This window comes from Lycorma delicatula, chromosome 11, assembly GCF_047948215.1.
Source record: "Lycorma delicatula isolate Av1 chromosome 11, ASM4794821v1, whole genome shotgun sequence".
In the NCBI taxonomy this organism is placed as follows: Eukaryota; Metazoa; Arthropoda; class Insecta; order Hemiptera; family Fulgoridae; genus Lycorma; species Lycorma delicatula.
The window spans coordinates 57,255,823-57,274,532 of NC_134465.1; the positions used below are offsets into that span (position 1 = coordinate 57,255,823).

The 18,710-nt window shown below is 30.0% G+C and overlaps 2 protein-coding genes across 2 annotated transcripts; one reads left to right on the forward strand and one right to left on the reverse strand.

The window, feature by feature from the left end:
* Nucleotides 1–6,665: 6,665 nt before the first annotated feature.
* LOC142332292 (dynein axonemal heavy chain 7-like) lies at nt 6,666–13,059 on the reverse strand. Its single transcript, XM_075378639.1, has 3 exons — nt 12,683–13,059; nt 7,189–7,291; nt 6,666–6,862 (listed from the first exon to the last, which is right to left on the reverse strand). Exons 1-3 carry the CDS (start codon nt 12,685–12,687, stop codon nt 6,791–6,793), a joined length of 180 nt encoding a protein of 59 aa, XP_075234754.1. The 5' UTR covers nt 12,688–13,059; the 3' UTR covers nt 6,666–6,790.
* A 4,737-nt stretch (nt 13,060–17,796) lies between these two features.
* On the forward strand, nt 17,797–18,710 carry LOC142332350 (signal peptidase complex subunit 3-like). The gene is made up of 2 exons (XM_075378754.1): nt 17,797–17,921; nt 18,489–18,710. The coding sequence occupies exons 1-2, from the start codon at nt 17,878–17,880 to the stop codon at nt 18,616–18,618; spliced, it is 174 nt and encodes a 57-aa protein (XP_075234869.1). The 5' UTR covers nt 17,797–17,877; the 3' UTR covers nt 18,619–18,710.

The following is an 18,710-nucleotide window of genomic DNA, read 5'->3' on the forward strand; positions in this document are numbered from 1 at the left end:
TCTTTATTATAATTATTGAAACTAACCTGATAAAAATATTTTTAAAGTTATATTTGTTCGACGCAAGAACTAGGACCGTTGCCTGCACTTTTACTTTACTTAGAAAGCTGTACAAAAATTTTCAAGATATTTCTCAATTAAATATATTGTGTTACAACAGAAAATTAAGGTGGGACTATATACCAATACCTTTGTGTACTGATAGATACAAAGAATAGATTTTTTAGCGGTCCTGATTTCAGGGCTTAAAAACTGATGTGCATCAATTTCATTTGTGCGATTCATCTGGAAAGGGTCATTATCAGGTATTATTATTTTCTCATCAGATTTCCTACCAAAATGTGAAAGTTTTTTAGGGTTATTTACCAGTCAGTGGCTTTGTTCTCTTTTGACTTACATCTGATTCTGCATTACTGAATCTGTATAGACAAGAAAAAAACCATTCCTACTGCACCTTTTGTTTAATACCTCTATGTGGACAAGGATGTCCTGGACACCTGCAGCAGTAGGAGGAGATGAACAACAAAAAAATTGTTTATTTAATTTTTTGTTGGCAATCCACTTTTGCATAAAACTTCAGATACTTCAGGCTTATGGATATTCTCCAAAGGAAGGAGATTTGGCTAGAAATATATATATTTAACTTTGGAGTAAAAAACAATGGTGCAATGCAATTTTTTTCTAAGATCACTCTTGCAGAAATATGATGTTTTGGAGTCTACTAAGCACTCTGATAAAGTTCGATAAAATTTTATCAGATTTACTAAAAATCTTAAGGTCCAAAAGAATTTCTATGACTTTCATGCTAAGAGCTTTTGCAAATTCGAAATATCAAAGTTTTTGCCCCATCATCATGGGTTACTGTCGATATATTTGGAATTGTTTTATGGCTTTTGGGTATTATAAGAAAATCTTTGAATTTAAGAAATGAAAACTGTTTTAGAACTGCACGCTTTTTGTACAGGAAAAATTGTTAAAAATTTTAGCTTTGCTTATCTAGCTTTTGCTCTATATTAAGCTAATTCAGAGACTGCCACTGGATTGTTCCAGCTCTGCTTCTAGACAAGGCACTAGTGCTCGAATTAGGTTTTAAAAGATCTTTGCTTAATTAAATGAACACAAACAATTAAAATCACGCATGCTGTTGTTCTTACTTGTTGTAAATAAATATTACCTTTCAAAACCCGATTTGAACACCTACATTGCAAACCAGTGGTAGCAACACAACATTCAGAAGTCCCAGCATCAATCTGTAAAGAAACAGAGTTCCACCCCTCAGTCATAACTTGAATCTATTAAATTCTGCAATGTTTCTGCTAAAGTTTAACTCGCTGTATAATTTTTGCAGTCGGTTCTTCATTTGTGCAAACAGTTAGGTGGCTGCAAAGTATCTAGATTACAACTGATGTGGCCAACAATTTTGAGAGTTTTAAGGTAGGTCTTGCAGAAAGTTTTGTACTAGTTCTCTCTCTATTACCTCCCGCATTCAAATACTGTTTGGGAGGATTAGGTAGTAGAGGACTCAAAGCTTGAATTATAGAATTTATTAAATACCCCATATTACAACCGCATAATTTAAACACGTGTATAATCATAGGGAGCAATAAAATTATTTTTTTTCATTGCTAATCCTGTTAAATTTGTGTATATTATATTCCAACATTTAAAAAAATGTTTGGAACTATATCAGTCAATTTTTTGATTTTTTTTTCTTTCGTTTACTTTTGCGTATAACAAAAGGTTTTTAGTTTTTGTGATTGGTTTCTGTTTTTATAAAACAATTACAAGAAACTGAGCTGTCTTTCTTTTTCCTGTTTAGCCTCCGGTAACTACCGTTTAGATAATTCTTCAGAGGATGATATGTATGAGTGTAAATGAAGTGTTAGTCTTGTACATTCTCAGTTCGACCATTCCTGAGATGTGTGGTTAATTGAAACCCAACCACCAAAGAACACCGGTATCCACGATCTAGTATTCAAATCCATGTAAAAACTGAGCTGTCTGAGTATTCCCATCATAACCATAATTTTCTATTTTCTTTTTACCCAAAGAGTGCTATGCTGTCATATAACTGTGCTATGCTGTCATATATGGTCAAATCTTTATATAATGAAATCGAGAATCCCAGGAAAAATTTGTTAAATAGAGGTTTTCATTAGAGGTAATAAAATTCAATCTAATTTTTTTTATGAATGTTTTATCCCGTTTTATAATGAATTAAAATTGAATAGTTATTTTTCTTAATAGTACTATAGAAAAAAATGTAAGTGTAGTTTTTATGTCATGCATTACATATTAATTATACATTCTGTATAAAATGCATGTATCTCAGGTAAGAACTTACCTCGTACTTAGAATGTTTGTAGGCTATACTTAAAAGCTTCTTATACTCTGTTGTAGGTTGCCTTGCAACCAGCATGACCGATGAAAGCGGATTTAAAAGATTGACGGTTGAAGATACAAGAGTTTGCAAAAAATCAGTAGACCGTATTCGCATCTTAACCAGCATTTGGATATAGATAGCTATCGGCACAATGGGTGCTGTGTTTTTAACGGTTGATCAGAAACGCAGACAAATGAACATTTCTCAGCAGTGTTTGGACATGTCCAACCGTAACTCGACTGAATTTTTGCAATGTTTCATTACTGCTGATGAAAAGTGGATTCATTATTACTGCCCTGAGACAAAGCAACAGTGGGTCGAAACCAAGGCAAAAAGTATTGGACCTGCGGGAAAGTCGTGGCCACTGTTTTTTGGGATGTTCATGGTGTAATGTCATTGACTACTTGGAAAAAGAAAAAAACAATCACCGGAGAATATTATTCATCATTGTTGAAGCGATTGAAGGAGGCCATTAAAAGACCAAACGTTCACATTTAGGAGAGAAAAAAGTGCTTTTTTACCTTGACAATGAACCTGCGCACACATTTTCTGTTGTTGCTGCTAAAATTCACAAACTGCGCTTCAAATTGCTTCCACATTTAGCACAGAGTGATTATTTCCCGTTCCTGAATCTGAAGAAATGGCTTGGTGGGCGAAGATTTGCCTCAAATTACAAAGTCATAGCCGAGACAGATGCCTTAGTTTGCAGAGCTTGAGAAATTGTATTTTAATGAAGGAATAAATAAGCTGGAAAAACGATGGACTAAGTTTATTACTTTAAAAGGTGACTATGTTGAAAAATAAAAAAAATTTGGTAAGAAATTTTGTTATTTTCCTTCGGTCGCAAACATTCTGAACTGCCCTCATATGTATGCACTGAACAATAGAGGGATTATGCGGTAAATGTTTTCTAAGTATTTTTTTTGTTATGTCTATGTAATGTAGACAAATGTCTCGTTTAGATAAACGAATAAAGGTTTGCACAATAATGTTAGTGTTCTGCATTAGTTAATGGATTTCAGGAAATTCCGGTACTTTAATAATTAGTAGGCAGACAGTAATTGCAGAACACATGTTTACATTTTTTGTTACGATTTTATTGTTAATGGCTTACAAGAGAATCTTGGAAATTTTTGCTTTACCATTTCAGTAAAAATAACTTTTCATTCTTGACTATTGTCAAGAATACTTTGTGTTTGTATACATTTATAATTTCAGTGCAGAAATTAAAAGAATAACTATCTTAAACTCACAGAGATGTCCAAAATATTAAATTTAAAAAACATTTCATAAAAGTTACTGATGTTACTACATACTGTATCATGTTAATATGCAGTATGTCACCATTTTGTTAAATAGAGGTAAATTTATACTTAGTCTTATTAAAATGTCACAGTGGAAAAGCAATTTGTAATATCAAAGTTCGTTATATATAGAGGTTCTCTACTAGAATATATATAGTTATATATATAGAACACTCTACAAAAGAAAAGAAAATTAATTATGAAAATATATAGCAAAATGAAATAACAATAAAATAGAGCCATTCAGATAATAAAAATTTATTATATATATATTTTTTTATATATACAAAAAGAACAACAGTACTTTAAAATTACTTTACATTAAATTTTCAATATTATTCTTGATCAATATTAAATTTAAATGTGAAACATATACAATAAATAGATGATTCATGAATAACTCTTAAACCAATCGATTACTGGATTAGTAATTGAAACTACTTTCAAATAGGTCCAATAAATAATGAAAAAATAAACATCAATCATTATTTATTATTAAAAAGCAGTAATTTATTACAGATAATTTTTTACCCCTACCTGATTAGATTTTTCATTCTGAAACACATGACAAATATTAAATAAAGTTTAACAAATTGCTTGATTTGATTTATGAGAGTCAAAAAATGTTAAATTTCTATTGATTACACGTAACAGATTGAATTAACATTTTTTGTATCCTACAGCTTATTATAGTATGTTTGGATTTACCTGTAAGCAAGGCTTGATAATTCCAGTTCATATCTGAATTAATTACTATCAAAAAATAATAGAAAAATCAATTTGATGCAGAAATACACTGATGATGGAATTTTCTCTGGGCATGGCGCATTTTGGGCGAGTTTGGCTAGGATTCGAGTCAATTTCTGGATTGTAGAACTGATGATACAGTGGACTCCTCTATGTCTGTCCCCGATATGAGGTAGAGCGTTCACGAGCGATTAGGGAACTTGAGAGAATGTATTCCTTTCTGAATCTCCATATTAATTGGATGATTCACGAGGAGTGGTCTGTAGTGGCTGGCTTTCTTCGCACTCTCACGGTGTGTAGGTCTGCAGAGGGTGTTTGATTGTGATATTTGTTCATGGTACGATCCGGGGTGGCTAGGGTTCCAGCCTAGGCATTGGATTGGTTGGAGGTAGGCGTATTGGTATTGTGCCATGGTTATTTAAGTATCGTTTGTGATTTGATAATGGGACTGCTGCTGGCAGGGAGAGGGGGTGACTATGCTGCAGAGGGTACGGTAGTCCATGCAGCCGAGAGGTGTAGCTCTGTTTTGCTGGGGATGGTCCTTAGTTGTGACTTTGTAATGCCACGTGAGACTCCATGATGGAACTGGGTGGGAGTTCGAGGTTTGTCCCCGTCTCCTTTGCAGACCGGAGTGGAGTTATATTTCCCTTACTAAGTGACCTAATTTGGTCAACTTATTGGGTATAGGTCTGAATTTCTGTGTTGTGTAAAACATTTTTTTGACTGGTATGAGTGTAGTGCTGATTTGACTTACTACTTGTTCGTTTTCTGAGGCATTCACAGTCATAAGTGATGTTGTCAAAATTTGACTAGGCGTAGGGTTCGCACTTCCGTGACTTCGGTTAGTTAGTTTGAAGGTGTCATGTTAGAAAGTATGTGAAGACATCAATTTGACGCCTACGTGAATGCAAAATCTGATTTGTAATTATTTACTAATGTAAATGTCTTTCGAGGCATTTACATCAGTGGCATCTCGACTGAGCTATGGCTGATGATTCTGAGATGTAATCAGTTAGAGGGTCAAAAGATGACCTCTGGTAAAGCCCTTTAGGGTTTGGAATGGAGGAGGGTGTGGCAACCAGCAACGTCACAAGGTGGGTGTCTTCCCCTATGGGGTTGGGATGATGGAACTTGTCGTATTTGTGCTTCCGCAAACTCAGTTAGCTAGTTCAGAACGATGTAGGACAGAAGAGAGAAGATATCTGAAAGAAGACTACAACAAAGGCAAAGGCTGAGTTTAAAATTCACTGATGTAATGTCTACATAGGCATTTACATCGGTGGCATCCCAACTGAGGTCTGGCTGATGATTGTGAGATGTAATCAATTAGAGGGTGAAAAGACAACCTCCATTTTAAAGCCCATCAGAGCTAGGAACGAGGGTGGTGTATGTGATCGGAGTCGCCACAAGGTGGATGTTTTCCCCTATGAGGGTTGGGATGATGATGATGGAACTTACATCAGTGAACAATATAGATATCAGGAAACTCTAGACAAAAGTTGCAAACGTTTTTTTGTCATCATCATTAAGCATAGATTAGGTTAATTAGTCTCAAGATTAATATTTTAAACCCAAAGTTATATAAGTTTATTTCTTTTACAGATATAATTAACCAAAAATAATTAATCCAAAAATATTTACTATGAACTTATACACCTAAGTACATCATAGTGGTAACATTTCTTATAATTAAAAAGCAAGACATTCAAAGTTATTTTTTTATTTGCTATTTCTTTACTATTAATTTTTTATAGATTTGGGTTTATTTTTATTTCTTTATTAAACTGCACTGAATGGGATGTTGAATAGCTAATATATATTAGCAAAACATATATAGAAAATAATATATAGAGCAAATAATAGAATAACATAAATGTCTTGCTTGCTAATTATAAGAACAGTCATCATTATGATGTACTTAAGTATACCAGTTGATCGTAAACATTTTTGGAGTAACTGTTTATTATTATTATTTATTTATTTATTTACTTTTTAACAATTTTATTTTATCTTTTTTTGTGTGTTACATAACTCTGTGTTGTGAGATAATGAGCAATCTTTGAAAATTTTTATTTTATTTTGTAAGCTCTTAAATGTTCTACAAATTCCATTTTAAAGAATGTATTAATATTTGTTTAAAATTATTATGATTAATTCTATAAATGTCACTATTAAATTTAACTTGGGATATGACTTAATATGATTTAAATAATTTGTTTGAGAGATATATGTTACAATTTTTACTAACATAAGCATTAGCTCTTTTATTTGTATTTTTTAATAATAAATAGTTATATAATAGTATACATATATAACCTAGGTTGTTTATCTTCTTGTTTGTTTTGAGTTATAGTGTTTATTTTTTGTATTCTTTTTTATCCATTTTTACTTTACCTGCTATACCTCTATTAATGCTGCAGCTGCACAGCTGTAAACAAAAATGATAGAAATCAGCTAAAATTTTGATTATTACAGGATTTTTACAAAGTTGATATTTCAGGACCTCATCAATCCAAAAAAAAAAGTTACAGAAATTTTCAAAAAGACTGAGTCTAACTTAATATATTTTCCATACCATTATATAATCTCTTATGTAATGCAGCTTTTTTTATCAACAACCAATCACTAGCTCTTTGTCTCATTATTCATTTCCTGGCATTAATTATAACCGTAACAGAAATAGTCTGTCACAATCTGTATATTTATCAAATAACAATAAAACTACAATGATACAATAATTTATTTTTAGCTGACCTGTAATGCACTCTCAGGCCATTCACTAAACCAGTCAATAGTACAACAGTTAACTAAAGCCGGAAATTGTCTCAATCTTGCTCTGAATGTCTCACCAATTGGACTATTGAAAGAAAAATAAAATGATACATTTAAACTAATTTCTACTAAGCTCAAAAACATAAAGTTAATATAAAAATAATCTAATTAAACTTTTTTTAACTATTTTAATTAAAAATAATAACATTCCATAATACAATTAAAATTTTATTATTTTCTATCAAGTGTTTTTCTTGTAGCAAAGATCTTTATAAATCTTCTTCCATGAAAATAATCATGACACTATTCACCTGACTAGAGTGCAATGAAATGTAAACTAATTTCCAACACATTTCTTCTACTTCAGAAGTGATCAATAGGGCTACTTCACATAACAGTAATTCAATGAGGCATGTGATAATTCACAGCACTTCTGTTTTCATAGCTATCACGTTAGCAACTGATGACTTGAGGTTAATTTGGATAATTAGAATGCATTGAGTTGTAAACTAATTTCCTATTCTATTATGAACAGCTGTAATAACATGAGCAAGACTTGAAACAAGACTTCATTCAAAAGTGTAAACAAGTAAAAATGAATTGAATAGCTTTATTAATTTGAATTAGTTGTTTTTTTTTGTTTTTTTTTTTTGTGTTAAAATGTACACTGTAGAGACAGTAATTAAATATTTTTTACATAAAAAAAAAAAATAAAATAAATATATATTTTTTTAATTGCATACATCTTAATCATTCTGTAACCAACTAGAAATATTTCATTAAATTTTCATGTTAAAAGCAAAAATAAAGCCTTTATCACCATTAGAAAGGATACCATCTTAACTTTCAATGTACAGTTGGTGATTAGGTACAGTATGATCCCTTGTGTAGCTCATATTCAAGGATCATGAATAGATTATTTAAAATTTACTCAAAAAAAAACTGCCTTTGGACATAAATTAGGATAAACAAAGTTACTTGTAAAAATAAAGAAAAGGGTTTTGTCTAAGGGAGAAATTCCAATGTGACAATGAGGCCTTGTTTAAGTTTGGATATTGTTGGTTTTCCAAGGAAAAATTAAAATTACTAATTAATTTTAGGCACCGGCTTTGAATCTTGGTCAGATTTCACACACTACAGAATTCTATTTACAATATCCCAGCATAAGCTTCTAGCTTATGTGGTGATATCATCAAGCAAAAAAGGAATTCTTTGTACCACAACCATGATCTGTAATATATCTTTGAAATTAATATTTCATGCATGGATACTTAAATTTCTTTAGTGAAAATATGCGATTTGTCAGTGATGAATTGAAGAAAGATTTCATGAAGCAACACATTTATACTTTACAACTTGTACTTTACAAATAGAGAATAGACACAGAGATAATTTGAATTACATCTCTCAGCTGATCTCTGCTGTTTATAGTGGGCAAATATCATCTGAATAGTATAAGAGATAGAGTACAAAAACTAGATTTCATATAATATTTTGCAATTGTAACTTTGATATTAGACCATACTTTCATATTTTACTTGTGCAGTCATCATTTTTAAAATATAAATGGTCTTTTTAAGGCCTATTGAAAATACACTGATTACTTTATTTCTTTATTGCCAAAAATATATGGATGATATAAGAATTCCACTAATGAATTTAAATTCAGCATTTTTCTAAATTTATAAAGATCACCATGAATTTTGACAGAGAAAAAAATATTTTCCAACCAGTGTAACTAATTTTTTTTTTTTTTTGGTTTTACTGGGTGAAAAACACTTTAGCGCTATCATTGACTAAACACAATGTAAGTGTTTTAAAAACTATGTAAAATACAACAAAATTCACAATTAAAAATTTAAAAGAAACACCCAGGAAACAAAACATGTAATATAAACACAAAACAATAGTATAACAAATATTAAAACAAAATGAAAACTCGAAGGAGAAATTTAAAAACAAAATCAGAACAAACTAAAGTATTAAAATAAAGGCAGAACAAAATCTTAAACTAAATGTTAAAACACAAAAACATACAACTACCACAAAAAAAAACCACAGTATTAAAACATGTGTAAAATATTAGCATCCCGAAGAAATAAAATCGCCCGGTCTAAAACTTCTTTATTATTGCCCAGTATTTGACAAAAATTCCCAGGCAATTTAAATTTATGATGCAAGATCACATATTATTTGCATTTCTCAAGAATGTGGCGCACAGTCAAGCAGTAGTTGCATTGCATGCATACTGGTGCGTTTAATGCTGACATCAGATACCTATATGTAGCTCTCGTATGTCCTATCCTCAATTGGCAGAGGACCACTTCATCTCGCCGAATTTGCCTGTGAGAAGAACCCCATGGCAACACAGTATCTTTGATATAACAAAGTTTGTTGTCAACTGTGAACCCAGTCATCTTGCTGCCTCGTGCAAAGTGTGTGTTTGACATAGTTAATAAAGTCGGATATAGTAATACAGGTAGTGAAGGGTGGTTGACTGCATGCGTCTTTAGCAGCAGAATTTGTACATTCGTTACCCGGAACCCCCATATGGCTAGGAATCCTGCAGAAACACTTGTGTGTTACGATTGTTCAACTTGGTTAACTCGGTTCAACTCGTGTAACTAATAAACAATATTTACATTTTAAATATATAACAAGTAAATAAATGTAGAATACTCTTTTTCAGAGAGTTTGTAAAAGAAGGATTTTATAAAATATATCTATCATTAGTTTGAAAATATTATTTAAGATGTAGTGTATATTACTAAACATGCTTATAATTAAAAAAAAAAAAAAAACATAAACCTTCAAAAGGCCATATCAATAAAAATACTTAGCAAATTAAAAATTTAAAGTATCCTGATTATTTAATTTTTTAATCTTATACGTGTACTTAATTTCCTCTGTTAGGTAATTCATAAGAAGAATTGATAGTCTTTTTTTTTCATTCAGGACAGTTAAATCTCAACAGATTTCAGAAGATAAGACAATGCCCATACTACACTAAAAGTCAAGAATTTTAGAACCTCAGACTCTTAAAAATTTAAATAGCTTATTTACCAAGATCCATCATCACCTATAGCAATGCCAATTCTATAAGTGTTAAGTTGGAAGGACATTTGGTTATATGACTAAGAGAATAGCACTAACAATTATAAAGAAAACCTTTAATAAATACTCTTACAATTAACAAAACATTTACAAACTATTCTAAATGACTTAGATATGGTACCACCATAATATATATGGCAAAAGAGATTTTTATACCTGAAGGTCAATTTGAGGATAAATACTTCAGAAATGAGCAAAAACTTTCATAAAGAGTATAATAAAATTAGCCTATTTAGTTTTAATCTGTTAACAGCATTTAAATATTTCAGGTAATCTAAAAAACAAGTCAGTTTTAATAGTTCTCATTTCAAAGGCTTTATTTTGTCTGATTATAACTCATGAAAAGTATTATTTGTTAAAATATTTTAAAATAAATCTACTACGGTTCAACTAACTAAAATTTATACTTTTTGTAAATATGTGATATAATATCTCTAGAACTCTTGGTTATTGAACATTATGTTTGGCTTCATTATAAATTTAATATTACTAATTAAATTATTGAAGTAAAGTTGTTATGAGCAGATTTTTCTATTAAACCTTTTTTATTATTACGTGATAGAGGAGGCAGGAAAGGGAGTCAGTGTTGCAAGACTCTTTTTGGGAAATCAACCAGCAAGAAACATTTTATAACTATGAAGAATCAATTACTTTTAAACCCAAAAGGGATCTGGCAATTCAATTTTCTTCTCCATGACCAAAAAGTTTTCTTTTTATATAAAGCCAAAGAACTAGAGGCGCCTGAGAGATATAAACAAAAGAATACCAAACTGATTCAAGTTATACGAACAAATAATAAAACTGTTATGAAAAGCGTATAGGTTGCAAAAGAAACAATTATTGAAAATGTAATAAATTTAAATAGTAAAAAAAGAAATACATTCAAGTACTTTTGTATAATAAAATATTAGTACTAGAGTGCAAGTAAATAACTTATATTTGTAACTAAAAAATTTCAAAGAGTAAAGCAACATAAAATCCATCTTACTGGAAACAAATTGCATATTATTTAATCTGAAAAAAAAAGAATAATAATTAATATTTAGAGCTCCCACAAAAATTAAAATTTAACTAAAAGTTTAAGTGATTTCAGAAATTTGAAGAGGCTTTCAATACTGGCCTGTCATCAGCTGATATACAACACCAATTTTGTGTTCTAATTTAAACTGGATTTGATCCACAGTTGTGCAACAGGTATGTAGAGAAACATGTTGAAACATTATCAGATATCATGAGTATCCATGCATCAATCTAGTGTGTCCAATTAATAACTAAGTTATTTTGATAAATTCACAGGATTCAATGAATAAACAATGAAAGAGAATAAAAGTGAACAGTTTGAGATTAAGCCAATCCTCCTAAAACACTGTTGGGTAATGATTAAAAAAGCCAGCAAAGAGTTGCATAACTTTGTCAATAAAGCTAAAATTTACGAATGCAGTTTTTGAGGTTTTCTGTTCCTACCCTTTTATTTTCAATTCCAATGGGATGCAGACCAAAAGATACCAAACAAAACAATAATGCAAAAAAAAACTTTGCTTATTATCTTTCATCCCTAAATGAAATTACCCATGTACATAACCAAATTGACATACTAATGTAATGGAATCATCTAATTAGTACAAGATTTTAACTTCTGAGTCTAGAAATGATATAAAGAAAAACTTTTTAGCCCTGCACACCTTTACGAGGGTTTGAATATGACCAAACACTAGCAGAAAGTTATTTTAGCATTAAATTATCTGAAAAAAATTATCTTCAAAGATTTTATCCTTTAAATTATAAATTTAATCCTTAATAAATTTATCCTTTGAGTAAAATTTTGAAATACAAGAAGCATGAGGGTACTATCTCCCTGCTTCCTTGACTAATTGTGATCAAATCAGGCCAAACTTCATCCAAATTAGCCTAATCAATCTGGAGATACCAAGCAGAAAACATTCCAACAAACATTGAATTTGTGTATGTGTGCTTACATTCTTTCAGAATTTTGCAATGCTAAAGTTGTGTTTTGATTAGGAGTCATGAAATGTCAAGATCTGCAAAACCCCAGATGTGAAAAATTTAACCGATTAACGTTCTTTTCATTATATGATGTACTGTATATTTGTAGAGGAAATCAGTTGAAGAGAGTAAAAATTGAAAAATTCATGAGTAACCAATCAAATCAAAGTAAGGCTATTGACAAATCAAAATATAAAGGTTAATTTTTATATACACTAACCAAATTTAAATCCATTTCTGACTTATTTATCCAAAAACGTGACTACACACACTGTATCTGATTTAATATTAACTTTGGCTTTAATTTCTTAGTCTTTTACAACTTAAAAATAAAAAAATAAAATAAATAAATGTTTACCTCATTGTAATAACTCAATGTAAATTAGATCTAACCATTTTCAAATAATATGAATATAAATTAGACCTAGTAGCAGACAATCCAAATTCAGTAACAGGACCTCTCATACCTTGATATATTTTATCTAATTCATCTGCTTTTTATATATTTGGTACATCACCAGAATTCAATACATTATTAAGATCTTCCAAAAACGATTCTGATTTAATCTGAAATAATTAAATTATAACCTAGATATAGTAGTATGATAACTCAATAATACAGAACTTAATTTTTAAGTTAAGTAAAATTTTTATTTAATTTAAATAGAAATTGAATTTAAACCTTAATAATTTGGAGATTGGAAAAACCTCTTGAAATTATTCCTCCAGACTGGAAATTTCTGAATAAATATGAATTATACAGCAGCATAACACCATCAAGCTTTATTCATAATAAGAAAATTAGTGCTAGGAGCTGCAAAATTCTAGATTTTTCAAAAAATATTTTTCAGTGTATAAATACCATGTGTAAAAAATCTTTTAATAATATTTTTTAAATCAGAAATTAATAAGTACAGAGAGATTTAAAAAAAAAAACTGTTTGGTTATATAATAGATGATTTTTTTTTTTTACAAGTTCATGATATTAAATTTTTTTCAAACAAATAATATAGGTTAAAATAAAAATCTTTGCTGAAACATAGGTAAACTCATTTTAAAAATATTAATAATATATTTTAATTATTAAAATATATTATTTAACATACTATACTATTAATATACTATTTATTATTAACATACTATACTATTAACATATATACTATTAATAATATACTGTTATTATTTACAATTTTCAAAATAATATGGCACATTTTAGATATTTAAAAAAAAAAACTTAAATAATATTATAATATATAATAATATTTATAATAATATATTATATATAATATAATATATAATATATATTATAATTAATATATAATATATATATATTATATTATAATATATTATAATATATATAATATTTAATATATAATATATATATATTATATTATAATATATTATAATATATATAATATTTAATAAAAAACTTAATTTAAAAAAAAACAGATAAACCTCGCTTTAAAATTTGACAGACGTAATTCCATTTTATCTTGAACTTACTTCATACATTCATGTTAACCTTACCTGATATATATACTATTAAAAATTTTTTATGAGAAAATTGACCATAAAAAATTTTCAGATCTCTGGTTAAAATTTCTGTTCTTTAGAAAAGAATATGATGTATGAAAGTTAAATACAATTTTTAAAATACTATGGCTCATTTTAGATATTTAAAAAAAACTTAAACAGATAAACCTCGCTTTAAAATTTGACAAACATAATTCTATTTTATGTTTAACTTACTTCATACATTCATGTTAACCTTACCTGATTTTAAATTTTAATTTTGAAGTTTTTGAGATTTAAAAAGAATGTTGTCCACAAATTCTTCTCTTCCCCAAAAAATAAAAAAACTATCTTTTTATTTATTGCATATTTTACAGTAGAATTGTTTTTAGTTTCTTCCATTTATTATATTAAACATAGAAGTCATTATGGTGATAACAAAGCAGAAAAAAAAATTTAAATATCAATTTTTTGAATTTTTAAAATTCCTTTCATGTATCATTATTTTCTCATTATATAAGAATAAATAACCAACACTACGGAAGTATAACTGCTTTTTGTCAGCTTTTTATCTATTTCCCAGTAAAAGAATGTTCAGTTTAAAAAAAAAAAAACTTTTAAGAATATTTATAATTATTAACAACTGTTAGAAAAAAACTACAGTATCATAAGAAAACACCAGTTTTTTATTATAAACTTTTATTCAACTAAACAAAATTTAAAAATATGAAAAATTAATTAAAATTAAGTTATTAAAGTTTTTTAAATTAAAAAAAAATATGATTTCAATGTATAAAATAAAATTAGAAATTAAAAATTAAAATCAAATAAAAATAATTTTAAGTAAAGCAATTGTGCATGTTGTCAATTTAACTGAATTTTCTTTACTAATTTCATTTTTAATGTTAATTTTAATTAATTTTTAAATTTTAATTCTTAACTTAACTGAATAAATGTTTAAAATAAAAAGATTAAAGGTTTTAAATTTTAAATAAATAAATAAATGCACGATGTGTTATTATATTTTGCAAAGTTTGTTATGTAATTTGAGATAAATGTATGAATATATAATGCAGGTGATGATGCGAGTAAATCGCAAAGTGCTCTACATATGTAGTGGAATAAGGTAAGTCATCGAACTTTATTTATTCTGTACTTTGGTTGATCTAATAAAATAAATATATTTGTATATAGCTCAAAGGAGCATGATTCTTAAAAGAATTGATTTAAAAAAAATAATACATATATATATATATAAATAAATTAAAAAATTTGGAAAAAAATTATACTAGTACTATAAACAAAATTGTTACTCGCACGCTCTTTAATCATCCTATATTAGTAATTACCCTATATTAAAGAGCAATGTTTGTCACTGGCACTCCTTACACGCTCATGTAAAAATCAAAAACTGTGCCCAGAAGAGACTATTATTATTATTTTTTTTTTACAGTTGTTTCTTAATTTTTAACATATTTAAAACTTAATAAACAATTTTTTTAACTCAACTTTTTCCATCCAAGTGAATTGTAATATATGACACTTTAAAATTCAAGCCTTTTCTATCATGCTAAATATTAGTCTCTTGTAATTCTCACAACTTATTGCTACGTGATAAAAGAAACATAAATTAAAAATTATAAAAAAATTAATAGAAATATATTAATTACGTAAACTTACTGTATAAATTACCGATTGTTAATTTGAAATTAAATTAAATTAAATTATGTTCCCTAACTTCTATTTTATAAAATATATCTTAAATGTAATACCCATTCACTTTCCTCTATATTCACCAAATTTAGCGCTCTGTGATTTTCACTTCATTTTGCTATTATAGAAGCATATTAAAGGTATTCATTTCACAACGGATGATGAACAGAGATGTGGAAAAAAAACTGTCACCATTCTTTATTGGCAGAATGTGGAGACTGGTTCACCATTGGGAGGTATGTTTAGCTGTAAATGTGAAGCCTGCAGGGCTCCGTTCTTGGTCCATTATACTGTGAAACCTGGTATTCGACAGATTTTTGGAACTGACTTTCCTGGAAGGTCTCATATGGCCCAGGCTTTCACCGATGACTGTCTCCTGTTGGTTCGTGGTAACTCACGACCACAGCTAGAAGACTGAGCACAGGCGGCTTTGTCAACCGCAGAGGGCTGGATGGACATTCAAAATTTAAAGATTTCTGTGTCCAAGATGAAGTTCATGCTTCTCAAGGGTGCAGACAAATTATCATACAGTCGTAACCCCCGTATTAAGTATAAAGGGTGTGTAGTCAGCCGAGTTCCGAGTTCATAAGTACTACCATAAGGTTGTTCATAAAAACAACCTAGTTGTTTTGTTTGATGAGAACTTGCTGTTTAGCAACCACATTAGACAAGTAACGGCAGACGCTGTCTTTGTGATGCACAAGCTTAGAAGGATTGTTCGAAAGGATTACAGGCCGTCATTTGTACATGGTGTACCGAGGTGTCTTTGAAAGTATGACCTTTTATGTGGTACCCGTTTGGGCGCATACGTTGGAGAGAAATCTAGCACTTATTCAAAATTTAAGGAGTGCCCAGCACAGAGCTTTAATTATATGCACTGGTGTTTTTAAAACAACTCCCTACGAGGCTACCACTGTATTAGAAAGGCTCTCCCAATCATTATAGTAGTGAAAGTTCGGGCGGCTATATGGAAATTGTGAAGCGGCAGGGAGGCCGAGGTATTTGGGATGCGGTTTCAAGCCAGGCCTGTACCGGTGATTTCAATGCACCAGTTCTAAATTTCAAAAAGTTGCCCATCTCTTACCTGGGGAGGAGGCTTTACAGCCTCGCGATGGAAGCATGGCAGCAATAATGGCACACCACAAGTAAGGGAAGGTCCTTGTATAGATTTATACACGATCTGGGGGGGATGGTATGCCACTACATCGTTTTTAAGGACAACAGGAGCCAGAGTGCTTTCCAACCATGTAAATTTAAACCAATATTTGTTTCGGTTCTGCCTGGCAGCTGATGAGCTGTGGGGAGGTCCAGTTGAATGAACACATGATGTTCGACTGCTCAGTTCTTGGGGCAGCCAGAACTCAGGCCACCCTGGAACTGAGAGGTCAAGGGAAATTTGGCCACATAAGTGGTGAGTCAATGTCGCATTTTCAGACCGTGTGGGAGTTCCTTGATGCGATTGTTTTGTTCAACCGACATCAGTAGTTTGCCTCAGGGAAAAGACCCCTACTGCGCAGCTGTAGGAAGCTAACCGACAGATATGGCTGGCTACAAGCACTTTAATGGTGGACAGGTACTTGCTGGCATTCAGCGGCAGCGAATTGCTGTCTTTGATGAGATAAATCTAATTATTGATTGTCATATGTGTTTTAGTAGTTGACAGGGTGCACCTACCCATTGTAGTGATATATGACAAGTGGGCAGAGGGACACGCAAGCGAATGGTGTATGGTACCACACTTATTTCACTCATGCTTTTTGGTTAGCTCTAGGAGCTAATTAGGACACTGGTCGCTAAACTGTTTTGAGGCTCAGTAGCCGTTTGTGGCACAGACATTCGGTCTTATGTTTTAGGAAGACCGAATGGGGTGGTGGCGGGAGAAATGCCAAGCAAACCAATGTATCATGGACATCCTTGTTCTTAATAACAATTTCTTGTACAAAAAGCTTAAGTGTTTCATTTTAACAGATACGTAATGACATTTTTTTTTTCAATTTTAAAAGTTCTTTGTACGTCAGAACATGATGGCACTCCCTCGTCCATAAAAAGATAGCCACTTCTAATATGTGAAATAACAAAACCAACCTAACAATTTTTCATAAAAAGTACTTACCAGATAAAAATCATCAACATATTAATACCTTGATTAATAATATCACTGGCAACTCCAGGAGATTTTTAGCTAACACATATTTTTGGTGATTTGTGCTTTAAGAATGTGTTCTATTTAAAAAAAAAATTTGTAATTAACATTTTTCTAAATTTTAGGTTGTTCTATGGGATAAAATTATTCTTAGAGGCGAAAATGCTGTATTGGATTTCAAAAACATGAATACAAAATATTATTTTTGGGATGATGGAAGTGGTTTAAAGTAAGTATGCTTAAAAATTGTTTATATAAATAACATTTACTTAAGGAAATCTCATAGTTCATTTAAAACAATGTCTACAGGATACAAGGCTATAAAAAAAAAATTTGTATACGCTGCAGAACTAATACAGAGGAGTAAGTAACTTCATTTAGTATGTACTACAGAGGCAGCAAGCAATGTATATATTCCAAAAAATTCAATATTATGTGAATGTAAAGTGCTCTTCTAATAATGTTGGTTCTATCTTCATTGTTTAATATCAGTGAATATAATTTGAGACTTGACCGAAGGAGTTATATTTTAATTCTAATAATGTAGTACAGTTTCTCAGCGGCCTCTATGTTGTTATCTGGTGATAGATAATGTAATCAGATTCAAGAATACTTCCTGCATGTGAGATTCAATGTCTGAAGCTCAGTTCAGGAAAACTGTCCTAGGTATTTGAAGATTTTCAATTAAAAAGTGAGTATGGTCCAGTGAAGTAAAAATCTTATAAATTATGTACATTCTTAACAATGTTGTACACTTAAAATCATGATATAATTATTATTTTTATTTTGTTTACAGGGGTAATAACAACGTAACTTTAAGCCTATCGTGGAATATTATTCCCAATGCTGGATTTTTACCGAGCATATTTGCTATTGGAAAACATGTCTTCCAATTTCCAAATGAATACACACAAGCACCTGTTTAATTCTTTATATTTAGGATATAATGAAGTTGTCTGAAAAAAAATTGTAAGAAAACAACAAAATCTCATAACATACATCAGTAAAAGCATTTCAT

What these genes read in the sequence shown, in the direction of transcription:
- LOC142332292 (XM_075378639.1), bottom strand. An exon ending in GGCCTGAGAGTGCATTACAG is followed by an intron (nt 6,863 to 7,188) that starts GTCAGCTAAAAA and finishes TTTTGTTTACAG; the next exon opens with CTGTGCAGCTGCAGCATTAA.
- LOC142332350 (XM_075378754.1), top strand. Translation starts at nt 17,878, where the DNA reads ATGAATACAAAATATTATTTTTGGGATGATGGAAGTGGTTTAAA. An exon ending in GATGATGGAAGTGGTTTAAA is followed by an intron (nt 17,922 to 18,488) that starts GTAAGTATGCTT and finishes TTTTGTTTACAG; the next exon opens with GGGTAATAACAACGTAACTT.